Consider the following 27,037-nt stretch of genomic DNA (forward strand, 5'->3'; position numbering starts at 1 on the left):
TTTTCTAACTTCAAAAAAGACCAAGCGCAGCTCAGTAATCTTAGTTTTAAAACCCATACATCCACTATAAATTAATTGTATTAAGGATGCCAATTCTCCAAGCTCCTAATTAATTGGTCTTCAAAAAAATAGTGTCTTTATTAGGCAGTTTAGGTGGTGTTTTCAGTCATGGTTCTTGGTATGGAGATTTAATGGAATTAAGGGATTAAAATTAAATTAAGGGATGTGGTTCAGTGATACTGCAAATATTTTGAGATTGCTAGCCACATAGAGCTGGCATTGCAGTCTTATACCTGTGTGTACAAATATTGGTTACATTTAAATTGTTTAATATTCATAGTAATAAAAAATGCAGTATAATGGAAACAGGAAAATGATCTGCTTTTCGGCCAGTTGGCTGAGATGGTAAATAAAGTTGCCAGATAACCAGGAAAAAAATCCATCTTTGATGCATTTCATTATGTCTAAACCACCAAAAGCAATGTGTTTCAATCCCCTTTAAATTCGATTAAATTTAAAGCATGCTTGAGTTATTCCAATACTTGGGATTGGGAGAACATATTTAGGGATCAAAACTTTGAATACAGGGGAGACATTAGATTTCTTTATTTCCTTTTAAAGTAATTTTAGTAGGTATTTAGGATATTAAATCTTGTTTTATTATCCAGGTTTCTTTTCAAATTATCTATTATAAATCATTCACGGTTTTTGGTATTGATGAATCCTTGGCAGGATGAACTGTAAATCTAAATAAAAATGTCCCTCAACAATCATGTTTAATGAGGTTTTCTTAAAAAAGGAGATAATATTTCTCCCCCCCCCATAGATTATATCTGAAAATGCCCATCTAGAAAACGATAGTCATTAAAATTTTAATTTGAATGAAAACAGCTAGTGCTGTGAAGCCAGAGGAAAGTGTGCAAACATTTCCTTTTCTTAATAAGTTAAGCATATTAGTCCAAGTCCTTTGTCAGCTAATTAATGCTAGTCTAAACTAGCAGTAAACCTTCTTTGTCCATCCTCAATCTTTGGGGAACAAGCTTCCCCCTCCTTCTGTGTTGTCTTACTCGCACAGGATGACTCCATCTTTCAGACTTTCCATGAAGTTGTCTCCAATGCGCTTCCCTGTTGCTTCCTCAATCCATTGTCGCAATTCAAGTTCCCGCTGGGGATCATATTTCTGTGCTAGCTGCAGAAAGAAATGATGTATTTTGGAATATTTAACCAAGGAATAAACAAAGATTCATTCACAAGCATGATGTAATGCCTTCTCTTTGATGGAGTTTATTACTTCTGAGAATTACATACAAGAATTTAAGAGTGTAATTAATACTATAATAATTATAGTCCAGAACTGTTCATATTCATAAATGAGGAAACAGAAAATACATGAAAAGCAGTAATAGATTGATATTGGATTGTATTTAAGCTTAAATGTAGTAGAATACTGATTTCAAGAAGAGAGGTTTATCTGGTTAAAATACATTTTGAAATAATAAAGCTGTTAATGTTATTACACATCAGAATAACAAGAACCATCATAATAAAAAACATATTCATTTAAAATCTAGATATTTTCAAGACTTGGCTCCAGATGTAAACATCAAAAAGGGAATACCATATCTGGATGTTTGTAAAGAAAACATTTTACAATTTATTGCTAGTGAATTCTTGGCAAATGTCATGTAATCCAGTGGGCATCCCTTGTAAACCTTAATAACTGGCTACTGTGTAAGAGAATATATCCAGCAGACATTTAGGGCCTATAATTGGATAAAACTTTATGTCAGCATGGACACCTCGAATATAGGTGGTGCTTTAACTACTATGACATCAACTGGGAGACAAACTCTGCACCACAAGTGGAAGGTCAAACAGGTTCCTGACAAATGTAGCAGACAACTTTGTCTCCCAAAAAGACAAAGAGAAGGGAACTAGGAGATCAGCCATATTGGACTTAATTCTCACTAACAGAGATGAAACGATAGAAGGTGTTGAAGTTACAGGAACCTTGCAGGGGGATGATCATGCAATATTGGAATTCAATATTATACAAGCACAAGCAATAGAACAAAATCAAACTAGAGTCTTGGATGTTTTAAAAGAGTTAATTTCAATAAACTTAGAGCTTGGGAAGGATTCCATGGATGAGAATCCTTAAGGTAAAAACAACTCAAGAAGGTTGGGAAATTTTGAAAAGTGGAAGCCCAGTCTGGCACAATACCAATGAAGAAGAAAAATAACAGGGCTATGTCTAGTTTAATGAAAAGAAGGACTAGACATGATAGCAGTGTCCCAATATTTAAGAGGCTGCCTCAAAGAGGTTGTCAACCTGTTCTTGAAGGCAGCACAAGAAGCAATGGATGGAAACTAATCAAGGAGAGAAGTAACCCAGAAGAAATTTCCGGACAATTGGAACAATTAATCAGTGGAACAACTTGCCTCCAGAAGTTGTGAATGCTCCAGTATTGGAAGGTTTTAAGAAGAGATTGGACAACCATTTGTCTGAGATGGTTTAGAGTTTCCTGCCTGAGCAAGGAGTTGGACTAGATGACTTCCAAGGTCCTTTCCAACCCTGTTATTCTATTCTATAGCTCAGCAGTTCATTAGCAGTCTTTGCTTCTCTTTCAGAGAAGTTTACAATAAATTGCTCCCCTTCAGCATTCTAGCTATGATGCTGCAGTTTCCAGACCAATCTCAGAAGCAGGCCATGTGTGCACATTGAAAGAAATGTATGTTCAATGTGGTCACTAAAGCTCTGCACCCTCCAGAAATAATTTGAATGAATTTTTTTCAGACCTTATACAAGCATGTCGCCTCTCATTCATTCATCAGAGCAGTCAATCTTTTTTTTTTCCAGGCATCTGCATGAGCCTGAAATAAAAGTAACAGTTGCTTTAAAAATTACATAGATTTTTAATGGGATTGGCAAGTTTTTTCAGGGCCTGGCAAAAGATGGGCTCTTTTAAGGAGTAGCTGCACCTTTGTGGAGCCCAAAATATTTATTCCAAGCTTTACTGGAGTGTACTGCATTACTGGCTAGGCTACTCTCTTGTCCAGGACTAGCCACAGCCATGAGTGATAAGAGCTGGAAAAAAGTTGTCCTTGCTATGGAAGCCAGCTGTGCCTAAGTAGCTTTCAAAGCTTTGAACCTGCAACATCATGGAATCTTCCCTAATTCCCAGGCAAGAATCTACCAGAATTCAACTTAAGGGTTTTTTTTCCTCTAGGCAGCAGTTAAGTGGTGCACACGCTTGCCAGACTTGAATTTTATGAATAGATTTGATCAGAATACTGATTTAGTCATGATTTGCAGCTCTGAGAATTTCAGTTCTTTCATTCTTAAGTGAAATGAAGTCTTGGATCCAATCCAAAGTTTTAAAATGACTGCTGACAAGCAGGGCCAGATTTTCCTATAGGCTAACTAGGCTTCAGCCTAGGGCCTCAAGATCAAGAGGGGCCTACATTCAAATTGTTAGCAAAATTAAAATTACACTTTCACTATAGGTGAAAGGGTCTCATAAGTGGAATAGCCTAGGGCCTCTTTTCATCTAAATCCGGCCCTGCTGACAAGGTCAAAAGATACCTTTTTCCCTCAAATCTCACCGCCACCATATGTTAACTACAGTTATTTGCACATTCTAAAAATTAAAAGCTAGTAGTAATTATTACAATGGATTAAATGAGGAAAGACTAAATAAAACATCTAATAGAATTTTAAAACTACCCTTTATCAAAGTAAAGTTCAGTTTGTTGGTAAAAGCGTATGTGTTGAATTTTACATTGGAAACAATGCTTTGTGAAGGACGGAGATTTAATAAATCAGAGATATCTCATCCTGGCTTTAAAAAACACTCCATTTTGGAGTTTGTATATTGGGGAGCAAAAATTCTTTTACTGATCTGAAAAAAAGGAAGGGCAAAATAGACACAGAATAAGATCTTGTCTTATTTTACAACACCTCACCTTCTCTCTCCCCCCCCCTTCCCTCACTCTTTCTCATATCACTAATAAAACATTTCAGCACTGAGTGAATTTCTAACCAACATAAATGTGGAAGATACGTTGGCCCTGTGGCAATGGAAACCTATTTTAATCATAGGAAATAGCATGTGTGAAAGTTCTAGGTCACTCCACACTAGGTAGTCAGTCTTCCAACTTTGTGTTTCTAAGTATACACTTATCCCATACAATAACCTTAAGAATATTTCTGTATTATCTGATTTTAATAGTTTAGTACAGTAATCTGGGACTAAAAAGTTTCCAATGTCGGTTGGTTTATAGACATTATACATGTACTGCTAGTTTTACTAGTTTGCTAGCTATGTAACCCATAGTTCATTATTGCTATCTTAGCTAAGATTCTTGTTTCATATCCTACTCTGGATGTCAGCAAAGGTGTGTTCCAGGACAAAAGGCCCTGCAGTATAAATGATGTGGGAAGTATGTTTTCCATAAACATTTCTCTTTATTGCTCCAGATTGTTGCTGTTTCAAAGAAAAGCAGGAAATAAACTGTGAAGGCTGAATTTTTTATATCCTTTCTGACTAAAATAGCAAGCAGCACTGGTTTATTTTATTCCATCAGTCTGCTTATGTTGTCTATGCAGGTTCTGCCTGCAAGATCATGATTTGGATAATTTTCCTTATTTAAAAATACACATTGCTGCAGTACATTTAAGATTTTTTCCACATCATGGACTGCACTGATTTTGCTGATTTTTCAAGGAGTTGTGCTTCAAAAGCAAGATGGCCATATTTATCATTGTGAAGGTTTCATGCATCCATTGTGCTGCTATTGTGGGAAAAGAATGGCAGGTAGAGAATCATGCTGTCAAAAAATACCATTTTTGCTGCCAAACTGAAACTCCAATAGTAGTTAAATTCTGTATAGACTTTTATATAGCTTTGGTAGTGATCGTTGAGAATCCGCATTTTCATCAGTCAAATGCCTTAGAAGTTTAATATGTGGGACTAATATCCCCAGGTGTTTTGTTTTGTTTTTATTATGCCACTGGGAAAAGCAATATTGGTGTTAGTCTGCCACTTTATTTGGAAATGTATTTCCAAGCCAAGTCCTGGCCTTCCTTCTAAGGCTTTTGCAGCCCCTCAAAGCAGCTGAAGCGGTAGTTTGACTGGTGTTCTGGGAACAGGCTGCTTGAGTGATAGGAGACAGCTCTGAAGAGTTTGTGATCTTGTCAAAAAAATAAAAATAATCCAAAACAGTATTTCAGTCTTGTGAAAGTATTCTGCCAGTTGAAAAGGTCAGGTGATGGAATAATTAAGATTAGGCATCTTCATAGACTGTGTTTCTCCTCATTATTGCTAAAAATAAACTTCTCTCAGGAAAGATGCTGGATCAAAGATGTTCCTATTTCAGGATGATGGTAGTGTGATGTGTCACACAAAAAAATATCTTCTTTCAAGATGAGGCTCCCAAGAAGGGCTCGAGGAAGAAAAACTTCCTTGAGCTAAAACATTTAAAGTCTGAAACAACAGCACAGGTGGAAGTATGGAACAAATGAAACATCACTTGAAGCAAAGAAAATGTAGCCTGTGGTGGGTGTTCAACAATTAGATTATTAAAAGCTTTTTGCCAAATAACTTGTTGGTTGTTCAGATCAATTTATGTAGCATTAAACTCATCCACTCTCTAATCCTACTCCCAATTTCTTGTTGTGAGAAACACTCTCTGCTGACATTACTCCTGTATCTTTTATGAACAGTTTGCCATATTTAACGGGCCAAAATGTTTTTGGTGGACATGGAGGCAAATAGAGAAAAGTGTTAAATTGTTTGGCTTTAAAAAGTCAAAGGTTCACTTGAATCAACTTTGAATCCTGCTAATTGCAACACTGCAGTTTTCTTGGCAGTTTTATGGAAGTGGTTTGCTTGCTACTGTTTCCTTTTCAGATGTTTTTCTCAGTTGGGTATTCCCAGTTGATCTCCCATCCAAATACTAATTAGAACCAGCCTTGTTTAGCTTTGTAATATTGGCCAAGGTTAGCTAGGAATTGTGGCTAAAAGCAAAACCACAAAGCCATGACCTGAATGACTGAGAATCTCCATAGACACAAACCAGGAAGAAAACGTGATTTGTTATCTCCTTTTTAGTTTGTTAGGACTCCACTTATTAAAATGAGTGGCAAAAGCCTTCTGAGTTTCTAGCCTGGCATCCTCATCATCTTTTTTTAAGTTCCATATTATTTCAAAATCCTCTCTCATTGTCTTTGTCAATATTGGACAATGCCATTTGTCCCCCTGTGGCTTTTGTGAAATTTAGATCTAGAACTACCATCTCCCTTTACCTCAGCCACATGTTCCCAGCATGCACATCTTCCGAACACAGACATGGACTCAAAGCAAAATGCAGCAGATGAAGCATCTAGAGAGCCACTGTTTTCATGAGGTCACTCTGGTGCTTTGTTTCTCTAGTAAGGGATAGTTTTAACCCACCAATGAATTGTTCAAATGATACAGTAGATGGGAGACCTCAAAGAGTGTTTAGCTGGAAGGGGCCAAAAAGGGGACGCACAGAGGCCGAAAATGGGGTGGCGGAGGCAGCGATGGGCGGCGGCAATAGTGATGGGCGGCAGCGATCGCCACAGCCTGGAATAACTGATCATCAGTATTCCAGGAGGCCGATCCAACCGCCAATCAGCTGCTTGTGCCAAATCAGGCAGTGCTGAAGCTTTCCAGGCTGTTTGTTATTTGCTGCAAGGAGGCATATTGCTGGAAGGCAGAGACAGAAGGGTGGGGGCTAGCAGGTGGGCGGAGCTTCAGCAACATTCGGTCTATAAGATGCACAGACATTTCTGCCCACTTTTTTTTTGGGGGGGGGAGTGCATCTTATGTCCGAAAAATATGGTATCTTGTTTTGGCATGTGGGGAAATAGGATTACTCACATTAAATCACCCAAAAAAAATTATTTCACATTTTCACAAAGAACATCTTCCACACTTACAGCCCTGTAGAGTCCACTGAAGAGGCTGCTTCTCTTCTGTCATACTTCAACCATCTGAACACACCCCATTTCAAAATTGTACTTCTGAGGACATTAGCTATTCTTCCCATAATAGAAAGAAAGGAAGTGCCAAGAGCTCTATTACCTTGCACATTTACAAAAGTGAACAAGATTATTTTGAGGGAAAGAGACACACTAAAGAGATCTTTTTCCTGCAAGTATTAATCTCTCACAAGCATGATGGGAATTAATTCCCCCAAATCTACTCCAAAGAGGATTCATAGAATGGTTTATTTCACTGACATAATTGCATGATGTTTCACAAATCTATTCCTGGTTGTCATCCATCAATGTATTTCGTTTGAGTTTTTATTTAGTTCGATCTCTTCGGACCCTCTGTTCTTCTACCATGCACATACACTTCAGAAACTGAATGTTTTCAAATTTAAACACATGCCAATAAAAGTCTGTCATAATAAGAAAAAATGGCAACCTTTCATTTATGCAAAGAGATGAATAAAATTAGAATGGAGCCTGATCTACATATCCCTTGAACTGAGGTGAGAGAATGAACTCTGCCATTTTATGCTTCTGAACATTCTGTTATGATAAAACAAATAAACAAGGTTTCTTATCTATCTAGCAGGGAACAGATTGAGATTGCTCTCCCCCAACCCAAACAAAGTCTTAAAAAAAACCCCAAGGAATTTAAGGACAGATAAAAAGAAACATTTGAATGTGACATCTCCTATTCTCAAGCTGAAGCAGCATTGGATAAAAGCAGTGTTGATTCAAGGGTGGATGATACCCCCAGGCTACACAGATGATGCTACCTCTCACCAATGTGCATTTTTTGAATGACTTGGAAGGAGAGGCAGCATTCGTGCCCCCTAAACTTTGGTGCCTTAGGCCAGTGACTTTTTAGCCTTGGCTAAAGCCAGCCCTGGATAAGAGTAGAGCAAAGCTAATTTTTTTTGTTTCTGCCTCATCACCATGTCTTGGAAAGAATATAGCAAGCCTATAAAGATCAAACTACAAGAGATGTAGTTTTTCCCACACTCTTTAAGGACCTTTTAAGTATCTGCTGGAAGTTGATCCACATCAGATTTTAACCACTAAAAAAGAGATTTCTCTCTTTCCCTGACCCCTGTTTATTTTTCACACAAATGTTTATTACTGCAACTTCTCATTTGGCTGGGAGAGGAACTTGATTAGAGTGCTTCCACATGTCAAATTTGGTTCAGATTGTGAACTCCTGCAGCTGCTGGTATTTAAAAAGCCAGAACCAGCATATGGGCATCAGTAAACTCAGGCAAGTGTTCCTGTCAGGTGTAATCTGATTCGGGTTTGGACTGTACAATCTGAACTTGGCCAATAGGCCAACAGTATGATTTGTTCACTGGTAAAACTTTGGTTTAATGGAAACAGCATTTGGCATTGGGGAGGCAAGTGGAAAAAACCTATTGCCATGCTTGAACTTCTGACATTGTTTTAGAAAGCTCTCATCCAGGGTTCCTAGCAAATTGTTGCAAAGGCCTGGAGAGTTTTACTTTGAGTTGCATAGGGGAAAAGATCCCCTGCAGCCTTTTCCTCAGGTTAATTGGGCTCTTCTAGACCTTTATTTGTTCTTTAGATGCAATAAAGCCAACAGATTTCCTCATATTCTGGCAAATGAATGTGACATTACAGTAGCAAGCAATATTTTGCACTAAGCAATACAAAGACTATGCAGAATGCACACAATTCTCTAGTGCTAAGTCACCTTCAGACTATGCCACCTGTGATGTGTTGGCAAAAGTGACTACAGTCCTCCAAGATCATGTTTCTTAATCTTCTCATGATTGTAGGTACTTTTTTTAATGAAGAACACACATGACTGATTCTTTTAAAAAGGGAAGGATTAAAACCAAATTCATAGGTATAGAATTGGTGATACTTTGCTCAACAGCACTAACTGTGAGAGGGATATAGGAGTCCTAGTGGACAATCACTGAAGTATGAGCCAGCAGTGTGCTGCAGCCACCAAAAAAGCCAACACAGTTCTAGGCTGCATTAACAGAGGGATAGTATCAAGAACATACGAAGTGTTAGTACCAATTTACACTGCACTGGTGAGATTGCACTTGGAATACTGCATACATTTTGGTCACCACAATACAAAAAAGATGTTAAAATTCCAGAAAGTGCAGAGAAGAGCAACAAAGATGATTAGGAGACCAGAGGCTAAAAAATACGCTGAACAGCTGCAGGAACTGGGTATGTCTAACGAAGAGATAGATTAGGGGGTGACATGATAGCAGTCTTCCAATATATAAGGGGCTGTCGTGAAGAAGAGGGAGTCAACCTATTCTCCAAAACACCTAAGGGCAGGACAAGAAGTAATAGATGGAAACTAATCAAGGAAAGATATACCTAGAACTAAGGAGAAATTCCTGTCAGTGAGAACAATTATTCAGTGGAATGGCTTGCCTTCAGAAATTGTGGGAGCTCCAGCATGAATGGTTTTTAGGAAGAGATTGGACAGCTATCCATCCAAAATGGTATATGGTCTCCTGCTTGAGCAGGAAGTTGGACCTCCAAGGTCCCTTCCAACTCTGTTAGTTTGTATTTTGTAAATATTTTAAAAAATGTTTGGGTAACTCACTACATATTCTCTTACACTTAATTGCATTAATTATAAATGTGGGTGGGGTGGAAATGAACTTATTATCTTTTAGAATGCATGCTTTTTTCTTTCTTTGTTATGCACACACAATTAACAAACTTTTTAAAATACTTTAAAAAATTAGAAATGAGGCAAATAAAACAAAGCTAAGAAAGAAGAAAAAAATCAATATACTTATCAAGTCACTGATTTTCCAATGAATATGCTGGCATAATACCGTGTTTCCTCGAAAATTAGACATGTCTGGATAATAAGCCCAATCGGGCTTTTCAGTGCATATGATAATATAAGCCACCCCTGCAAAATAAACCATCCCACCAACTACTTACATGCATGCGCAGCCGGTCCCGCCATTTCCTCTAGTTGCTTGCCACGCAACCAAAATGAGTTGAGGAGGCGAGGCTGGGGGGGGGGGGGAAGGGAGGGACATGCCCTCTCCTCCCTGTTCTTTGCACCGGCTGAGCAGCCCAAAACGTCCCACCCCACCCCAATGGCAACAGCTGCTTCCCTTCCCCGTTGTCTCTTTATCGAGAGGGGTGGCAGATGGGGCGGTGGAGAAGTGAGACGTGTGGAGCAAGATGTGGCTCCCCTTGCCTTCTCTTCTCCCCCCCTCGCTGGGCATGACAGGACTCCTGCCCCTCACTTAGCCACCCACCCCCTTTAGGGATGCAATTTGGGGTGGCAGGTAGGGCAGGTGAGAAGCGGGACGCTCATCTTACCTTTCAAGCTCCGTCGCTTTCCTCGTTGTTGTTTCCAGGGAAACATGCTGTAAAAGAAAGCCTTCTTGCGAGTTCGAGAAGTTTGATTGAACTAGCGAGAAGGCTTTCTTTTACAGTGTGTTTCCCTGGAAACAACAACGAGGAAAGCGATGGAGCTTGAAAGGTAAGACCTACATCCCGCTTCTCGCCGGTCCCACCTGCCACCCCCAAATTGCATCCCTAAAGGGGGTGGGTGGCTAAGTGAGGGGCAGGAGCCTGGGGCTCAGTTCAGCCTGGGTTTAGCCTGGGGCTCTATTCAGTTCAGGATGCAGGTCCTGCAGAGGAAAATCTTGGTGGCAGAGGAAAATAGCTTGCAGAATACTATGAAACTATTTAAGTTACATTTCTGTTCCACACAGCATAATTTAGACAAAATTCATACCAAAATGGAGATGAAAAAATGAATATTTGCAGAAGTACAATAATAATAAGTCATATTTTTTAAAAACAGGATGAGAAATTAATTGGGTCAGGACTGGCTGACCATAAAGATGAAAATAAGAACTAGAGCCTGACTGACAGGCACATACGGTATCCTAATTAATAACATTCCACATTACAATATTTTCTTGCAGCTATCAATTGTTTACATCCTATTCTTTGGGTATGAACCTTAATTCCTAAACAGCTTCATCTTCAATAATGAATCAGCTGTCTTTGGAGAAATCTTTATTGAAGTCAAAACACAAAAAACAAGATCAAATGTGGAAGGCCCAAAAGAATTCAGTGGAGACCTGAAGTGGTTTGAAATGGTTTGATACCATATTTAAAAAAAAAAAAACAAGTAGCCAGATGGCAGCCTTAGAATATGCCACCTAACTACTAGTCAGGTTCAACTCTGCATACTTTTTCTATACTCTGGCTAAAAGAGTATAGATTTTCAGGGGTGATTAAAAACAAGGTAGAGATTCTCTTAAAAGAAGCTGTGATGAATTGAAATGCTTCCACTTGTACATTTCTTGGCGATATGCACAACTGTGGCTGGTGTTCTTTGACCCAAGTTAAATTAGTACTGAAATATTCCCATCAAAACTGGGTGTTTTGGTGCTTGAAGAGAACCTGTACTAGCAAAGGGGCAAGGATTTGGTCAACCTTCACACAGCAATGCCTAGAAAAATCCACATTGGTTTTCTCTTATGTATTATGGAGAGAGAAAGGAAAATTCCTTAAATGCCTTCTTTTGCATGCAGCTAAAGCAGAAAAAAATGATTTAGGACAGTGATGGCTAACCTTTTTGCCATTGCGTGCCAGAAGCGGAGGGTGGGTCGCATGCGCACGTGCCCACACCCATAATTTTATGCGCCCTGCCCCCGTGCATGTGCCCCCCCCCACGCGATGGCACGTTTAACTGTCTGTTTCTGGTCTTCGTAGGGCCTGCAGGGCGGGTGGGGAAGGCCGTTTTCTCCCTTCCCAGACTCCTAGAAAAGCTCTGGAGGGTGGGGAGAAAAAAAACGGGCCTTCCCCACCACCCCCCGAGGTCCTCTGGAGGCAGGAAACAGCCTGTTTCTGTACTTCTGGTGGGCCCAGAAGGCCTGAAACATGCCGGAGCTGAGCTCACGTGCCCACGGATATGGCTACATGTGCCACCTGTGGCACGTGTGCCATAGGTTCGCCATCACAGATTTAGGACAAGTAACTGGTCATACTTTGAAACTTTGTAGGAAAAAGCTTTATTTAATACACTAGATAAAGTAGGCAGAAAATAGCATGGCCTTGTCTGTGAGGAAGGATACCCATTTGTTTATGCATACAAGGCCTCCAGTGAAAAAAAACTGTTTTTACAAGGTGAAATTACAAGCTGAACACAGCTTGGAAGCAGATGGAGAGGTTAGCGTGACATCAGATTCAGTCCTAGATAACCTCTGCTAAAAGATATATATAAATCATCTAATAATTCAGCTTTCCAGATCTGGGGACTAATCCAAGGCTGGCCAGCCAATCACTTTCATGCCTAAGAAATAACTTGAAACTCTGCCTCCAACAAAAATGCAACTGCTCCTCCTTTGCCATTTTCCTCTGCTCCCACCCTGGCCACATAAGTTCTCCAAACCAAGCTCTAGAAGCAGCAATGGAGCAACATGAAACTGCAGAAGTGCACTGCTGGATCCTATGTGATGTTGTAGAACTCTTGTTTTGTTTTTTAGAGCTTTGAATTTTTGAGCAGAAGTTCGGGTGTCAGAATATTAACAATGGTGAATAACATACTCTCAAAGATAGATTGCTAATCATTACTGACATTCTGAAATGTATCTCCTGTGTGTCATATTCCTTGAATATTGATTATAGAATATAATGGTGGCTGCACCATTATATATTCTATATGTTTAAATTTAAAAATTATTAAAACTGAAATAAAAATGCCATAAAATCTCATCTACACAGTGTGATGACTACAGCCATTGTGTAATTTGCCTGCCTGATCAGTTTATTATCCAGGGGCTTCCAGCTTAATAATAATAATAATAATAATAATAATAATAATAATAATAATAATAATAATAATAATAATAATAATAATTTTATTTCTATACCGCCCTTCTCCCGAAGGATTCAGGGCGGTGTACAGCCTATTTAAAAACACAGACAAAACAACAATATAAAATTTAAAATAATTAAATAAAGTGGCTCAAATTTAAAACCCCAATAAATTTAAATACCCCAATTTAAAACTATTGTGTTGATAGTCCGGCCTGGCGGAACAACAGGGTCTTCAATGCGCAGCGAAACACCCGGAGGTCGGAGATCTTACGAATTTCCGGGGGCAGTTCGTTCCACAGAGCTGGGGCTCCCACAGAGAAGGCCCTCCCCCTGGGCGTCGCCAGCCGACATAACTTGGCTGATGGCACCCTGAGGAGACCCTCTCTGTGGGAACGGACTGGTCGGTGGGAGGCTATTGGTAGCAGAAGACGGTCTCGGAGGTACCCGGGTCCTATGCCATGGAGCGCTTTAAAGGTGGTAACCAACACCTTGAATCACACCCGGAAGACCACTGGGAGCCAGTGCAGCTCGCGGAGGAGGGGTGTCACATGGGCACAACAGGTTGCGCCCATAACCACCCGCGCAGCCGCATTCTGGACCAGTTGGAGCCTCTGAGTGCTCTTCAAGGGGAGCCCCATGTAGAGAGCATTACAATAGTCCAACCGGGAGGTGACAAGGGCATGAGTGACCGTGCGCAAGGCGTCCCGGTCCAGAAAGGGCTGCAACTGGTGAATCAGGCGAACCTGATAAAAGGCCCCCCTGGCCACGGCCGTCATGTGCTCTTCTAAAGACAGCCGTGCGTCCAGGAGGACACCCAGATTGCGAGCCCTCTCCATGGGGGGCAAAGATTCACCCCCAATAGTCAGCGATGGCACCTGCTGACTATATCGGGGCACCGGAAGCCACAGCCACTCGGTCTTGGAGGGGTTGAGTCTGAGCCTGTTCCTCCCCATCCAGACCCGCACGGCCTCCAGGCAGTGAGACATCACATCAAGGGCATCGTTGGGGTGGTCTGGGGTGGAGATGTACAGCTGAGTATCATCAGCGTACAGATGGCACTTCACCCCAAAACCACGGATGATCTCACCCAGCGGCTTCACATAAATGTTGAACAGGAGGGGCGAGAGGACCGACCCTTGCGGCACTCCCCATGCGAGACGCCTCGAGGTCGACCTCTGTCCCCCTGCCAACACGAACTGTGAGCGGTCGGAGAGGAAGGAGGAGAACCACCGCAAAACGGTGCCCCCTATTCCTAACCCCCTCAACCGCTGCAGCATGATACCATGGTCGATGGTATCAAAAGGTCTTGGTCTTCCTTCTTATGATTCATTATTTTTAAACTGTTGAAAGCTGGATCTAGCCCAATAACTCAAAGACAGACTTCGATTCTTTTCTGTAACTTTATTATAGATTTAATGGTACTGGAGGTCACTGACCTTGTACCTTTCTCTTTCAGGTATACATCTGGAATACCCTGTGGACCATGTGGTTGGAGCCTTTATACCCAGGAGGAGGGGCAAAGAGGTAAGGAGTGGTTACAGGGGTTATGGGATATGTGGTCAGTTAACCCTTGCAGGTCCGGGTGATCAGGGAGATGTAGTTGTTAGACATTTACCATGACAAAACCCCCTCTAAATGTCTAACTGGGTACCTGGGGAAGTGGTTGTATACATACAGAGAATATACAGGCACAGGCACGAATTACATGTAAACACACATTTTAGACATGAGGTACGCATGCTGTTTATGTGGTAGGGGTTTGGTGAGAATATCTGCTGTTTGCTCCTCTGTGTCACAGTGTACTGCCTTAATGAAACCTATTTCTGAAAACTGCCTGACGTGTTTGTATTTAATGTCAATGTGCCTAGACCACTGACCTATAGCATCAGCCTTTGAGATCTCTATCGCTGCCTTGTTGTCTTCGTGGATAACTATTGGATATGAGGGTTCAGCCCAGATGTTGCAGAGCAGGTCATCGAACCATACTAAGTTGTTTGCGGCCTTGGATAGGCAAACAAATTCTGCTTCCGTAGTTGATGTGGCCACCAGTTTTTGCTTTCCAGTGTACCAATGGATGGGGCAATTGTTGAGTAGTAGCACGTAGCCAGAGGTGCTTTTTCTGCAATCTATGTCCCCAGCCCAGTCAGCATCAGCATAGCAGGTTAGCTTTGGTTTCTCGGATGTTTCTGGCTCTAGGCAGAGTAGGGCATCTGCACTGAATTTTAAGTATCTAAGTAGTCTTTTGATGGTGTTCCAGTGTGTTACCGTGGGTTTGCTTACATGTCTGGACAGTAGATTGACAGCCAAGGCGATGTCAGGCCTGGTCCAGTTGGATATATACAGCAGTGACCCTATCATTGATCTATACAACTTATTGTCTGTGAAAGGTTCAGATTCCTCGTACATGGTCTTCAGGAATTCTGGTTGCATGGGGGTTTCGCTGGGTTTTGCTTCGGACATGTTGCATTTGGACAGCAGCTCGATGATCTTTTCTCTCTGGGAGAGGCGGAAACCCTTGTTGGTTTTTATCACTTGGACCCCTAGGTATTTATCGATCTTTCCAAGTGACTTTAGGGAGAAGTGGCTACCCAGCTCAGTGGCGAACTTGTCACATCTGTCCTTGTGCTTGCTGATGTACAAGATGTCATCCACGTAAACGAGCACACCTTTGAATGTGTTGTTTTCTCTCTTCGTGAAGAAGCATTTGTCGGCTGAGGTGGCCTCGAAGCCCATGGATCTGAGAGCTTTGGCTAGGCAGTCATACCACCTTTTGCCCAACTGCTTGAGCCCGTACAGGCTTTTGTTCAGCAGCCAGGTTTGGTTCCCGCCCTCGTTGTACCCAGGCGGTGCTTTAATGTATATCTCTTTGTCCAACTCGGCGTGCAGGTACGCTGTTTGTATGTCGAATTGGAAAACCTCCAAGCCCAGGATGGTGGCTACCACCAGGGCGCTTTTGATGGTCTCCGCCCTGACGGTTGGCGAGTAGGTGTCTGTATAGTCTTCGGGGTATCTTTGGGCGAAACCCTGCGCGACTAGTCTTGCCTTGTACAGGACCTTGTTGTCTTCTAATGTCTTAACTCTGAACACCCATTTGGTTCCTATTGGTTTTTTGTCCTCTGGAATTTGGGCAGGTGAGTATACTTGGAGGTTCCTTAGGCTCTCCATCTCCTTCTCCATGGCAGACATCCATTCTTCTTTCTCTTTCTGGGAGAGCCTGAGGATGTCCTCGTATGAGCTGGGCGTGAAATGGGTGTTGTGGATGGCCATAACGTAGTCCTCCAGCTTCCTTGGCAGCTTGTTTCTGGTTTCTCTGATTGGCCTGCTGGGGGTTGGCTCGGTTTCCTGCATGTTGTCTGCCTCTTTGTCTGTCAGGTCATCTATCTTCAGGGAAGGGTGCCCTTCTTTCCACTCTTTGATGCTCGCCTTGCGATTGTTGGCTTTTTGCCCTCCGACCTCTCTGACCTCCTTTCCCCCTTGGCCATGTTCGAATGTGACCCTATTGGTGGGAATGTCGTTGGAGTGTACCCTCGACCAGTTTGCATTTTCGTGGAAACTGGCTGACCTGGAAACCACAAAATGGTTGTTGTTGTTGACAAATCTGTAGCCCTTTGTGCCCGGTTCGTAACCCACAAATCTCAGTCTTTTTGATAATTTCTCCCCTTTCTTTCTTAATTGTCTGGGGATGTGGACATCGGCTGAGGCGCTGAATATGTGTAAGTGTGCGATGTTGGGCTTTCTGTTGTATAGCATCTCGTATGGTGTCTTATTGATAGAGCTTGACCACAGTCTATTCAGGGTGTAATTAGCATAGTGTAGTGCCTCTGACCAGAAATGCTGCCCCATCCCAGCATCCTCCAGGGCGCACCTCATCATGGTTTGCAATACCTCGTTCTTTCTCTCTGAGACTCCATTTTGGAAGGGGGACAAAGGTGAAGAGGTGTAATGCGCTATGCCCTGTTCTCTTAGCCACCTTGTGAATTCCTTGGCCATGAATTCTGAGCCCCTGTCTGTCATTATCTGCCTTATTCTCATGTTATGTTGCATATCTACTCTTCTGTGGAATTCTTTAAACCTTTGGAATACTTCGTTTTTGTGTCTGAGGGAGTAGACATACCCGTATCTGGTGTAGTCATCCACAGTCATGAGGAAGAATCGCTTCCTATGCCCTACAGAGGGTTTCAATGGCCCTACCAAGTCCATGTGCACCAATTGGAAGGGGGACTCTGTGGTTCGTTTGGATCCCCTGGGGATGGCCTTAACCTTGATCTTAGAACGCTTACAGACCGAACACTCCAAGTAGTTTTCGCAGTTCTTTACTTTGAGACCCTCGGTACATTCCGGCATTTTCTTTACAATGGGGAAACTTATGTGTCCCAGCCTCCTGTGGAGGAGGTGGGCGCAGTTATCATGCAATGGCTTACCGATAGATACAGACTTGTTGGCCTTCTCATGGCCACTTCCTGCCTCTTACTGCACCCCCTCTACTTCTGGATACTCATTTACTTTGTGGTTCATGTTGTTATCAATGCCTTCTTCCTCCCTTGCATTGGGGTGAAGTAGGGAAGTCCCTCGTGTATGGTTACCTTTCCTATCTCTTTCCCTTGCTTGATCAAGTGTGCCTTTCTATCTTTGAATTTTATCTCTATGTTTGTGTCCCGTGTCAACTTTGTGATGGCTAGCACGTTGTGGGGTATCTCTGGCATGTGCAGTACCCCTTTTAAATCCCCTATCTGTGTGATGTGTACGTTTCCTTTCCCCACTACTTTGACCTTGCTTTGGTTTGCCACCTTTATTTCTGAGTCTACTTCTGTGAGTGAGTCTAGCAGCTCTGGGTTACAAGTAGTGTGACTTGTGGCCCCTGAGTCCAGAAGCCATGTGTTTCTCTCTACCTTATGTTTGTCATTTGGGTCATCGTGCCTGATCCCGTACATGGAGCCAGAGCTACTGTCCCTGGAGTGGTCTCTGTGCTCGTGGTGTTTCCTGGGGTTGGGTGACCACCCTCGCCCCCTTTCCTTTGGGTACCTGCGTTCAGGTGACCTCCCCCCTCTACTGTCGTGCTGTCCCCTGTCCCTATGGTTCCTGGGGCAATCCCTCTTTAAGTGGTTCCTTGACCCACAAGAATAACATTCTGAGGTATCCCTGGCCCTATCTTGGAAATCCACCCTCTTCGTGGGTCTAGGATCCCTTTTGGATAGTTGGCATTCCCTCCTCAGAGTGTCCTCTGCAACGAGCTGACTGATCAGTGCGCCTAGTGTTAGGTATTGCAAGCTGAGACTATTTAGTTGGGTTATGAAGCTGTCCCAACTGCTATCAAGAGAGTTTATGATTATGCTTATCATGCTCTCTTCAGTGATGATTTCCCCCCTCTGCATGAGCTCTGCCCTTGTAGCATTCATCTTTAAAATGTGCTCACTCATGGGGACCCCTGCCTTGTGCTTGGTGGAGTGGAACTCCCTAGATATTCTAGTGGTAGTGGCTCTACTCTGGCTATAAAACAGGTTACATAGTTTTTGCATAACATCATAAACAGTCAGATTGTCCTCAATAGATGGATACATAGCAGATGGAATGGAGGTTAACATGATACAAAATGCCCTGTGTTGAATACAGTCAATTTCCAGTGACCAGGGCTTTTGGGGAGGTCTGTTAGCTAGGAACAGTGCATTCTCTCTCATGAGAGCAACTCTTAATTGTTGACTCGATTCTATAACATTACCCCCATCTAACTGTAATTTTGGCAAATTGGCATAATTTGCCCCAGAAATGTTAGTAAGGTTACTTACTGGGGGGAGCTGTCCATGGTCCAAACTGTGATTGAACTCACAATAAGGCTTTGGGATGTCTGTGGCCATTCTGTACTTGCTTGGATCTATGTAGCTTGCTTCTCTTGTTACAGGCAGGTACTGGGCATGCGCGAAACTCATTCTGCGCTGGAGTCCATCGGGTGAGGTTCCTGTTGCTGGAGCTCCCAGGCCTAGGCCTAGGCCTGTCGGTGGAAGGCTGGACCCACCCCCGGTGGGTCCGAAGATTCCTCCTGAAGGTGGACACCACTGCTGGATGGCTGGATCCCCGGCAAAGAAGGGTAGAAGGTGATGAGGCGACGTGGTCGTAAGTCGAGGACTTCCCCGGGTCGGCGGCGCGGCAGCAGCGGAGGTCGTAGGTTGAGGATTCCCTGCACCCAGCGGCTCGGCGGTAATGGCGGTGGTGGCAGCGGCTCCTACCTCGTGGTCGCTGTCCCTGGTCGCATGGATCGGCCTGGTGGATGTCGTGGCGTTGGTGAGTAGCCGGTTCTTCTCTTCTCCCTCGGGCCTCGCGTAGTTGGTGTAGCGGGTGGTGAGTTCGAGTCCTGCAGTTGATCCTTCCTGCAGGTGGGCAGTCTTTTGTGCCGGTTGTTGGTGTGCGAGGTGTCTTTATTTGGCTGTGACTCGGTTGCCTGGTCGTTGTTGGTTGTCCTGGCCTTCTTGTGTTTTCCAGGATTTTTCTTTGATTTTTTGAGTGCTGCAGGAGGCTCGAAAGGGGAGCCCAGGGCAGCGGTGATGGTCTCGATTGCCTTTTGCAACTCGAGATCGGTAGGTGTTTTTTTCTTAGTGATTGTAGTTTCTTCGTGGTCGCTTTCAGAGTTGGGCTCTTCGTTGTCGCTTTCTGAGTCCCCCTCGTCTGTTTCGGGGTTCGGGCATTTTCACGCCAAGGGATTCAAATCCTGGCTTCCCATTGGCTGGTGCTCATCCCAAGATGGCCGCCGGGAAGAGGGCGCAAAAATGGATTCTGCTCAGGATCATTGGGTTGGGGTGGCTTACCCTTTTTTGCTGGCTTTTCTCTCTCGGTGGTCTTTGGGGCCTCGATTGCTGCTTCTTGCTGCTCGAAGAGGCTTTGAAGGTCCGCGATGAGGTTTTCTTTGTCGCTGCTTGCCTCCATCAGTTTCAGGATGGAGAGTTTGAATTTATTCATTTTCTGTGCTGTTTCTTCTTCCGGGGCGGTGATTTCCTTGGATGGCCCCTCTTCATCTGATTGTGAGTCCAGGCTGGAGTCCTGCTCGCTTCCAGCTTCTGTCTCCTCCATGGCTGTGGCTTTGGTTGCAAGTTTCTCAGCCATCTTCTTGGTAAGAGCTCTGGTCTGTGTTCTGTTTGCTTCTTCAGGGTAGGTGTTGGGTTCAGTCATTATCTGGAGTTATGGGCAACCGACCTCTGCTACCATTTTGTTGAAAGCTGGATCTAGCCCAATAACTCAAAGACAGACTTCGATTCTTTTCTGTAACTTTATTATAGATTTAATGGTACTGGAGGTCACTGACCTTGTACCTTTCTCTTTCAGGTATACATCTGGAATACCCTGTGGACCATGTGGTCGGAGCCTTTATACCCAGGAGGAGGGGCAAAGAGGTAAGGAGTGGTTACAGGGGTTATGGGATATGTGGTCAGTTAACCCTTGCAGGTCCGGGTGATCAGGGAGATGTAGTTGTTAGACATTTACCATGACATAAACTGGATTTGCATCTTTTCAGATAGGGGGTTGTTTTCTGTAAAGTAAGATGTGGCCATCCAAGATATCCAGCAGGCCTGGAGGATTTCTTACAATATAGTCATGGAATCCTCCATGGCACATAGTGACCTTTCTGTGAGAAAGATAAAAATTGGTGGACAGCTTCTGCCAAAAATAAATGAACAAGCTGTCAAGAAATGTGCTGCAGACTACCAAGGCCACAAAAGCCTTGGAAAAGATGTTCAAATGCCATGGTATGTCTATACCTACAAAGATCAGAATCAGGCAAACAATGGTATTCCCTGTGACACTTAATAGAAGTGAAAGTTGGACTTTAAATAAGCAGGTCAGGAAGAGCATAGACACCTTTGAAGTTTGGTTTTGGAGAAGACTCTGGAGAATAGCATGGATAAGAAAACAAACCAATGGATCATTGAACAAATCAACCCAGAGTTCTCGTGAGAGTACAAATGACAAGACTCAAATTATCTTGCTTAGGACATACCGTATTTTTCGGAGTATAAGACGCACCTACCTTTTCTGGGTTGTTTTTTTTTTTTAAAGTTTTTTTTTAATTTTTTAGACAAACACACATACAAACATACAATGTATTTTCTTTGAACAGAGTATTTGGCTGGTTCACAAATTTAAACAATGTTTAGTCATTTCAATTAAATTTACAATTTCTATATTTCCTTTTTGCCATATTTATTCCTCATCTATTTTTTTAAAAAAACCAATATTACCCTTCATCCTCATCTCTAATCTTAATCAAATTCAATTTTTTCCTTTCTATTCTATATTATACCCCTTCCCATTGTCATCTATTTTTATATCCATCCTCACATTGATTATTGATTATGTATATCATAATCAATGTGGGTGAAATTTTTAAAATTTTTAAATTCTTTTAATTAGTCTGCGATTTTTAATTTTTTGGGCCAAATTTTATATATATTTTTAAATGTTTTAATATTTGTATTCTATGTTTTTTATCTTGGCTGTACACCGCCCTGAGTCCTCAGGGAGAAGGGCGGTATATAAATTCGAAATTAAATTAAATTAAATTAAATTAAATATAATATTACAATTCTTTAATACAAATTCAACATTTTAATATAAATCAATTAGTTATATAACTATCTTTTTTTGTATATTAATCAATATGAACATGAATATTCCAATTATTTCCATGCAATCCAATTTCTTACAAATCAATTAATTATATTTACCAATAATAATAAACCAAATAATTTTCCCCTCTTATGTTACTCATTTTCACATCTTAAACTCCCAATAACCCACATAGTTTTCCCCATATAATCCTCCAAATCACAACTTAATCATTTCTACTTTCATCACAATATATAATTAAAAATAATTCAATCATTACAATTTCCCTAATTAAATTTTAAAATGTTCTAGCTGTTATCCAAGCTTTTTTTCATTTTGATTTGGAGTCTTCTCCAGAGACTCAGGGTGGCTTACAATGTGTTAAGCAATAGCCTTCATACTTTTGTATATTTATACAAAGTCAGCTTATTGCCCCCACAAACTGGGTCCTCATTTAACCTACTTTAGAAAGGATGGAAGGCTGAGTCAACCTTGAGCCTGGTGAGATTCGAACTTATAGTTATTGCAAGCTATAATTTAATCCTTTTTACTTTCACCACCATATATCATTAAAGGTATTTCAATTGTTACAGTTTATACTTATTCATATTTCTAAAAAAAATAAAAAAATAAAAACTTATCATTGTCTAGATTTCAAAAATACAAAGACAAAAATTCCAATTATTCATTTCATTTTTACAATCATGATTTCCCATTTAATTTTATTACTATTCATATTTCAATTCTAAATATGTATAACATTTTTCTCTTTCATTTCTTTTTCTTTTTCTCCCCATTTTTATTTTTGCCTTTTTCTTTTTCCTTTTTTCCTTTTGTGTTTTAAAATCTTGAACTCTCCTCTTTTGCCCTAAATTTCCCATTGTTTGCACCTACCTTTTTTGGTGAGGAAAAAGAGGAAAAATAAATCTCTCTCTGCCGCTGCCTAATTTTGCCTCATTGCAGCAAACAGCCTGCTTTACTTTCAGTTTTGCTTTCAGCATAGTTTGATTAGCACGAGGAGAAAAAAAATCTGCTCTAGCACTCTTTGCAGCAAGCAGCAGAGCCATGCTCAAAACAATCAGCTGAGAGTAGGGAGGCCAATCTAATCAACTTGTGCTAATTAGCCTATGCTGAAGCTGAAAGGAGCTGTTTTTTCTTGCTGTTTGCTTGCAAGGAGGTAACTGCTGCGAGGCACAGGCCAAAGGGTGGGGGCCGGCGGGCAGGTGGGGCTACATTCGGTGTATAAGATGCACCCAGATTTTCACCTCCTTTTTGGGGGTAAAAGGGTGCTCTTATACTCCGAAAAATACGATATATACAAACACCTAACTCTCTGAAGAAGGCTCTAATGCTGACAAAGATGGAAGGATAGAGAAGAAGGAAACAACCAATAGCAGTGGATGGACACAGTTACAATTATCATTATTATTATTATTATTATTATTATTATTATTATTATTATTATTATTTATTGAATTTGTATACCGCCTTACTCCCGAAGGACTCAGGGCAGTGAACAGCCAAAAAGATAAAATACATATAATACAAATTTTAAAAAAACATTAAAATACAATTAAATCAATTGGCCCAAAGAACAAAATTTAAAACACCCCACATTTACAAGACAAATTTAAAATTTAAAAAAATTTAAAAAACAGTTTAAAAGAGAGGTTAGGCCAGGCTGGCCTGCTGGAATAGGAATGTTTTGAGGGCACAGCGGAAAGCACGCAGATCCGGGATCCTCCGAATCTCTGGGGGGAGCTCGTTCTAGATGGCGGGTGCCCCCACAGAGAAGGCTCTCCCCCTGGGGGCCACCAGTCGACACTGTCTGACTGACGGCACCCTAAAAAGCCCCTCTCTATGGGAGCGTACTGGTCGGTGAGAGGCTACTGGTGGCAGAAGGTGGTCTCGTAGATACCCCGGTCCTAAGCCATACAGCGCTCTAAAGGTGGTAACCAAAACCTTGAAGTGTACCCGGAAGACCACCGGGAGCCAGTGCAGCTCGCACAGGAGTGAGGGCACCATTGGGAGACCTGAAGAAAACCTATCTATCTGGCTGCTCTGAGTATAAAATGACTCAATGGCACATAATCAATCAGTCAGTCAGTCAGTCAATCTCTAGAGCTGAAACATTAGTTACAGGTATACTTTCCTCACTTTTGAAAAAGGAAGCATGTTAAAGTAATGTGCAAATCAACATTCTGGAGTGTGATTTGTGAGTATGGTTTGGAGCAAACATTTGCATGTAATATGCATAATACAAAGTGATTACAGGGCACAGATAGAAGAGTAGCTTCTTTAAACCCTTGTCATGGTCTGACCATTCTCTCCTTCAATTTGACCTTCAAACCGTTACACCCCACCGCAGGGAGGCGGAACCAACTAGGTGGTTCCGCCCCAGGCGCCTGATGGATCCTGATAAATTCCAGACAGAGCTTCCCTGAGGCTCTGGCTCACGACCCGTCTGAAGACCTGGTGGCCGCCTGGGATGGGGCGTCCGCTGGAGCTTTGGACTGTGTCGTGCCTTTGCGGCCTCTGACCCGCCGCCAATCTCACTTAGCTCCCTGGTTCTCCGAGGAGCTGAGGGAGATGAAGCGCCAGAAAAGATCCCTAGGGAGCAGTTGGAGGGCTAGCCTTTCTGAATCCAACCAAACACTGGTAAGGTCTCATATTAAGACCTACCAAGTGGCGATAAAAATGGCAAAGTTTAATTATTTTTCCATTCTTATCGCATCTGCAGATAAAACCGCTCAGCCACCCTGTTCAGGGTGACCCACTCCCTGCTCCATCCGGGAGCGCAGGAGGACCCCTTGGAGGGCAGGGCTGAGGATTTTGTGCAGTATCTGCATGACAAAGTCGCTCAAATTCGGGAAGGCCTGGACTCTGACTGGGTAGATACAGGCGGAGTGATGGAGACAGGTCTTGAGAGCATTATCTGGGAGGAGTTTGACCCAGTGACCCCTGAAGACGTGGACAGGATTCTGGGTAGACTTAGCGCGGCCACATGTTTATTGGACCCGTGTCCCTCCTGGTTGGTGCTGGCTTCCTGGGAGGTTACACGAGGCTGACTCCAAGGGGTTGTTAACGCTTCTTTGAGAGAGGGCTACTTCCCCGCCGCCTTGAAAGAGGCGATGGTGAGGCCTCTCCTCAAGAAGCCCTCCTTGGACCCAGCTGTTTTAGCAAATTATCGTCCAGTCTCCAACCTTCGCTTTGTGGCGAAGGTTGTTGAGAGTGTGGTGGCGCGACAGTTCCCCCAGTACCTGGATGAAGCAGTCTATCTCAATCCGTTCCAGTCGGGCTTCAGGCCTAGGCACAGCATGGAAACGGCATTGGTCGCATTGGTTGATGATCTCTGGAGGGCTCGGGACAGGGGTTGTTCCTCTGTTCTGGTCCTGTTAGATCTCTCAGCAGCTTTTGATACCATCGACCATGGTATCATGCTGCTCCGGTTGGACGGGTTAGGGGTGGGGGGCACCGTGTTTCAGTGGTTCTCCTCCTTCCTCTCTGACCGGTCACAGTTTGTGTTGATGGGGGGCCAGAGGTCGACCCCGAGGCGCCTTGTATGTGGGGTGCCACAGGGGTCGGTCCTCTCACCCCTTCTGTTCAATATTTATGTGAAGCCGCTGGGTGAGATCATCCGTGGTTTCAGAGTGAAGTACCATCAGTACGCTGATGACACTCAGCTGTACATCTCTACCCCGGACCACCCCAATGATGCCCTTGACGTGATGTCCCGGTGTCTGGAAGCCGTATGGATCTGGATGGGGAGAAACAGGCTCAAGCTCAACCTATCCAAGACCGAGTGGCTATGGCTTCCGGCGTCCCGATATAGTCAGTTGGTGCCATCTCTGACTATTGGGGGCGAGTCGTTGGCCCCCACAGAGAGGGCTCGCAACTTGGGTGTCCTCCTGGATGCACGGCTGTCTTTAGAAGAGCATGTGACGGCTGTGGCCAGGGGGGCTTTTTATCAGGTTCGCCTGATTCGCCAGTTGCGTCCCTTTCTGGATCGGGATTCCTTATGCATGGTCACTCATGCCCTCGTCACTTCCCGCCTGGACTACTGCAATGCTCTCTACATGGGGCTCCCCTTGAAGAGCACCCGGAGGCTCCAAATGGTCCAGAATGTGGCCGCGCGGGTGATTATGGGAGCGTCATGGCGCTCCCATGTAACACCTCTCCTGCGTGAGCTGCACTGGCTCCCGGTGGTCCTCCGGGTGCGATTCAAGGTGTTGGTGACCACCTTTAGAGCGCTCCATGGCTTAGGGCCGGGATATTTACGGGACCGCCTTCTGCCACCGAGAGCCTCCCACCGGCCAGTACGCTCCCACAGAGAGGGGCTCCTCCAGGTGCCATCGGCCAAACAATGCCAACTGGCGGCCCCCAGGGGGACAGCTTTCTCTGTGGGAGCACCTGTCCTCTGGAACGAGCTCCCCCCGGAGATATGGACGATTCCAGACTTACATACTTTCCGTCGGGCCCTTAAAAGCTTTTTATTTCATCAAGTCAGGCTGGCCCAATCTCTCCAATTGTGTATTTTAATTTGGATTTTTAATGGGGGATTTTAACTGTCGGGCCAAATTGTTTAATTCATTTTTAAATTGTTTTTATATTTTGTATTTGATGTTTTTTACTTCTGGCTGTTCACCACCCTGAGTCCTTTGGGAGAAGGACGGTATATAAATTTAAATATTAAATTAAATTAAATTAAGTACTTAAATCCAAGTGAAGAGTTAAAAAGCAAGCATAAACATTCTCAAGAAAAAACACAAGGAAAGTTGCTTGAAATCAGGAAGAACTAGAGGGGAGAGATCAGGTTTGAAAGATCAATATAAAACTAGAAAGGAATGTACAAATCAGAGACCTGGCTGTCTCCTAGCAAAACTATATTTTTCCCCCAAGTAAGACTGCCACCATTAGGAGACTATATTTATATTTATATTTAGGAAAAGGCAAGCTGTTCTATTTCATCTTAAATAAAAGGGAAGACTGTGTTTGATCTCACTGATGTCCTGATTGCATCCCTCCCCAGCACTGTTCTTCTCCATTCTTGGTGCTTGGCATGAATGCCTTAGATGAGAACAAGAACTCGTATGCATTCCTGGGGCCTTTCCACTCTCTGGATATGAGGCAGTTTCATACCATCAGCTGTGCCAGGGAGCTCTGCCAATCCAAACACGCTGTGTCCCCTCTACAAGGAATTCACCAAACTTGGGAGAAAAATGGAGGACATACTTGTCGCAGATCCACAAAGATTTATCTCTTGGTTGCGATGTTTCAAAGATCAGGCCTAGCTAAATGGAGGCAGGACTTATGTGGAAGTTTAGTAAATGGAGGACTATGTGTTTAGCCTGCTGTCAAGACTCACTTATTTGTTCCTTTTTAATCTTCCTCAGAGAATGAACTAGATGTTACAGAAACAAAAAAAAAAAAATGAAGAAGGAAAGTAGCACAGTGTTGGCACTGTTTATCTGTTACATTATTAGAACAGCTTTCACTGCTGTGCCCAACATTACACTTTCTTTTGTTATCTATACATGTAATAGTGATTAGACTGGAAAAAGCAATGTTAAGAATTCTATT

The 27,037-nt window shown here is 42.8% G+C and overlaps 1 protein-coding gene across 1 annotated transcript in view; it reads right to left on the reverse strand.

Annotated features, from left to right (window-relative positions):
- CNN1 (calponin 1) overlaps positions 1 to 27,037 on the reverse strand; it is a 46,052-nt gene that overhangs the window by 8,655 nt on the left and 10,360 nt on the right. The window contains exon 2 of the mRNA XM_070938274.1: positions 1,068 to 1,189. Coding sequence (XP_070794375.1) covers positions 1,068 to 1,189 — 122 coding nt within the window. The remainder of the gene's footprint in view (positions 1 to 1,067; positions 1,190 to 27,037) is intronic.

The sequence above is a fragment of the Pituophis catenifer genome, unplaced genomic scaffold (assembly GCF_029215685.1).
Source record: "Pituophis catenifer annectens isolate HBS135680 unplaced genomic scaffold, rPitCat1.0.hap2 SCAF_2, whole genome shotgun sequence".
Taxonomy (NCBI): Eukaryota; Metazoa; Chordata; class Lepidosauria; order Squamata; family Colubridae; genus Pituophis; species Pituophis catenifer.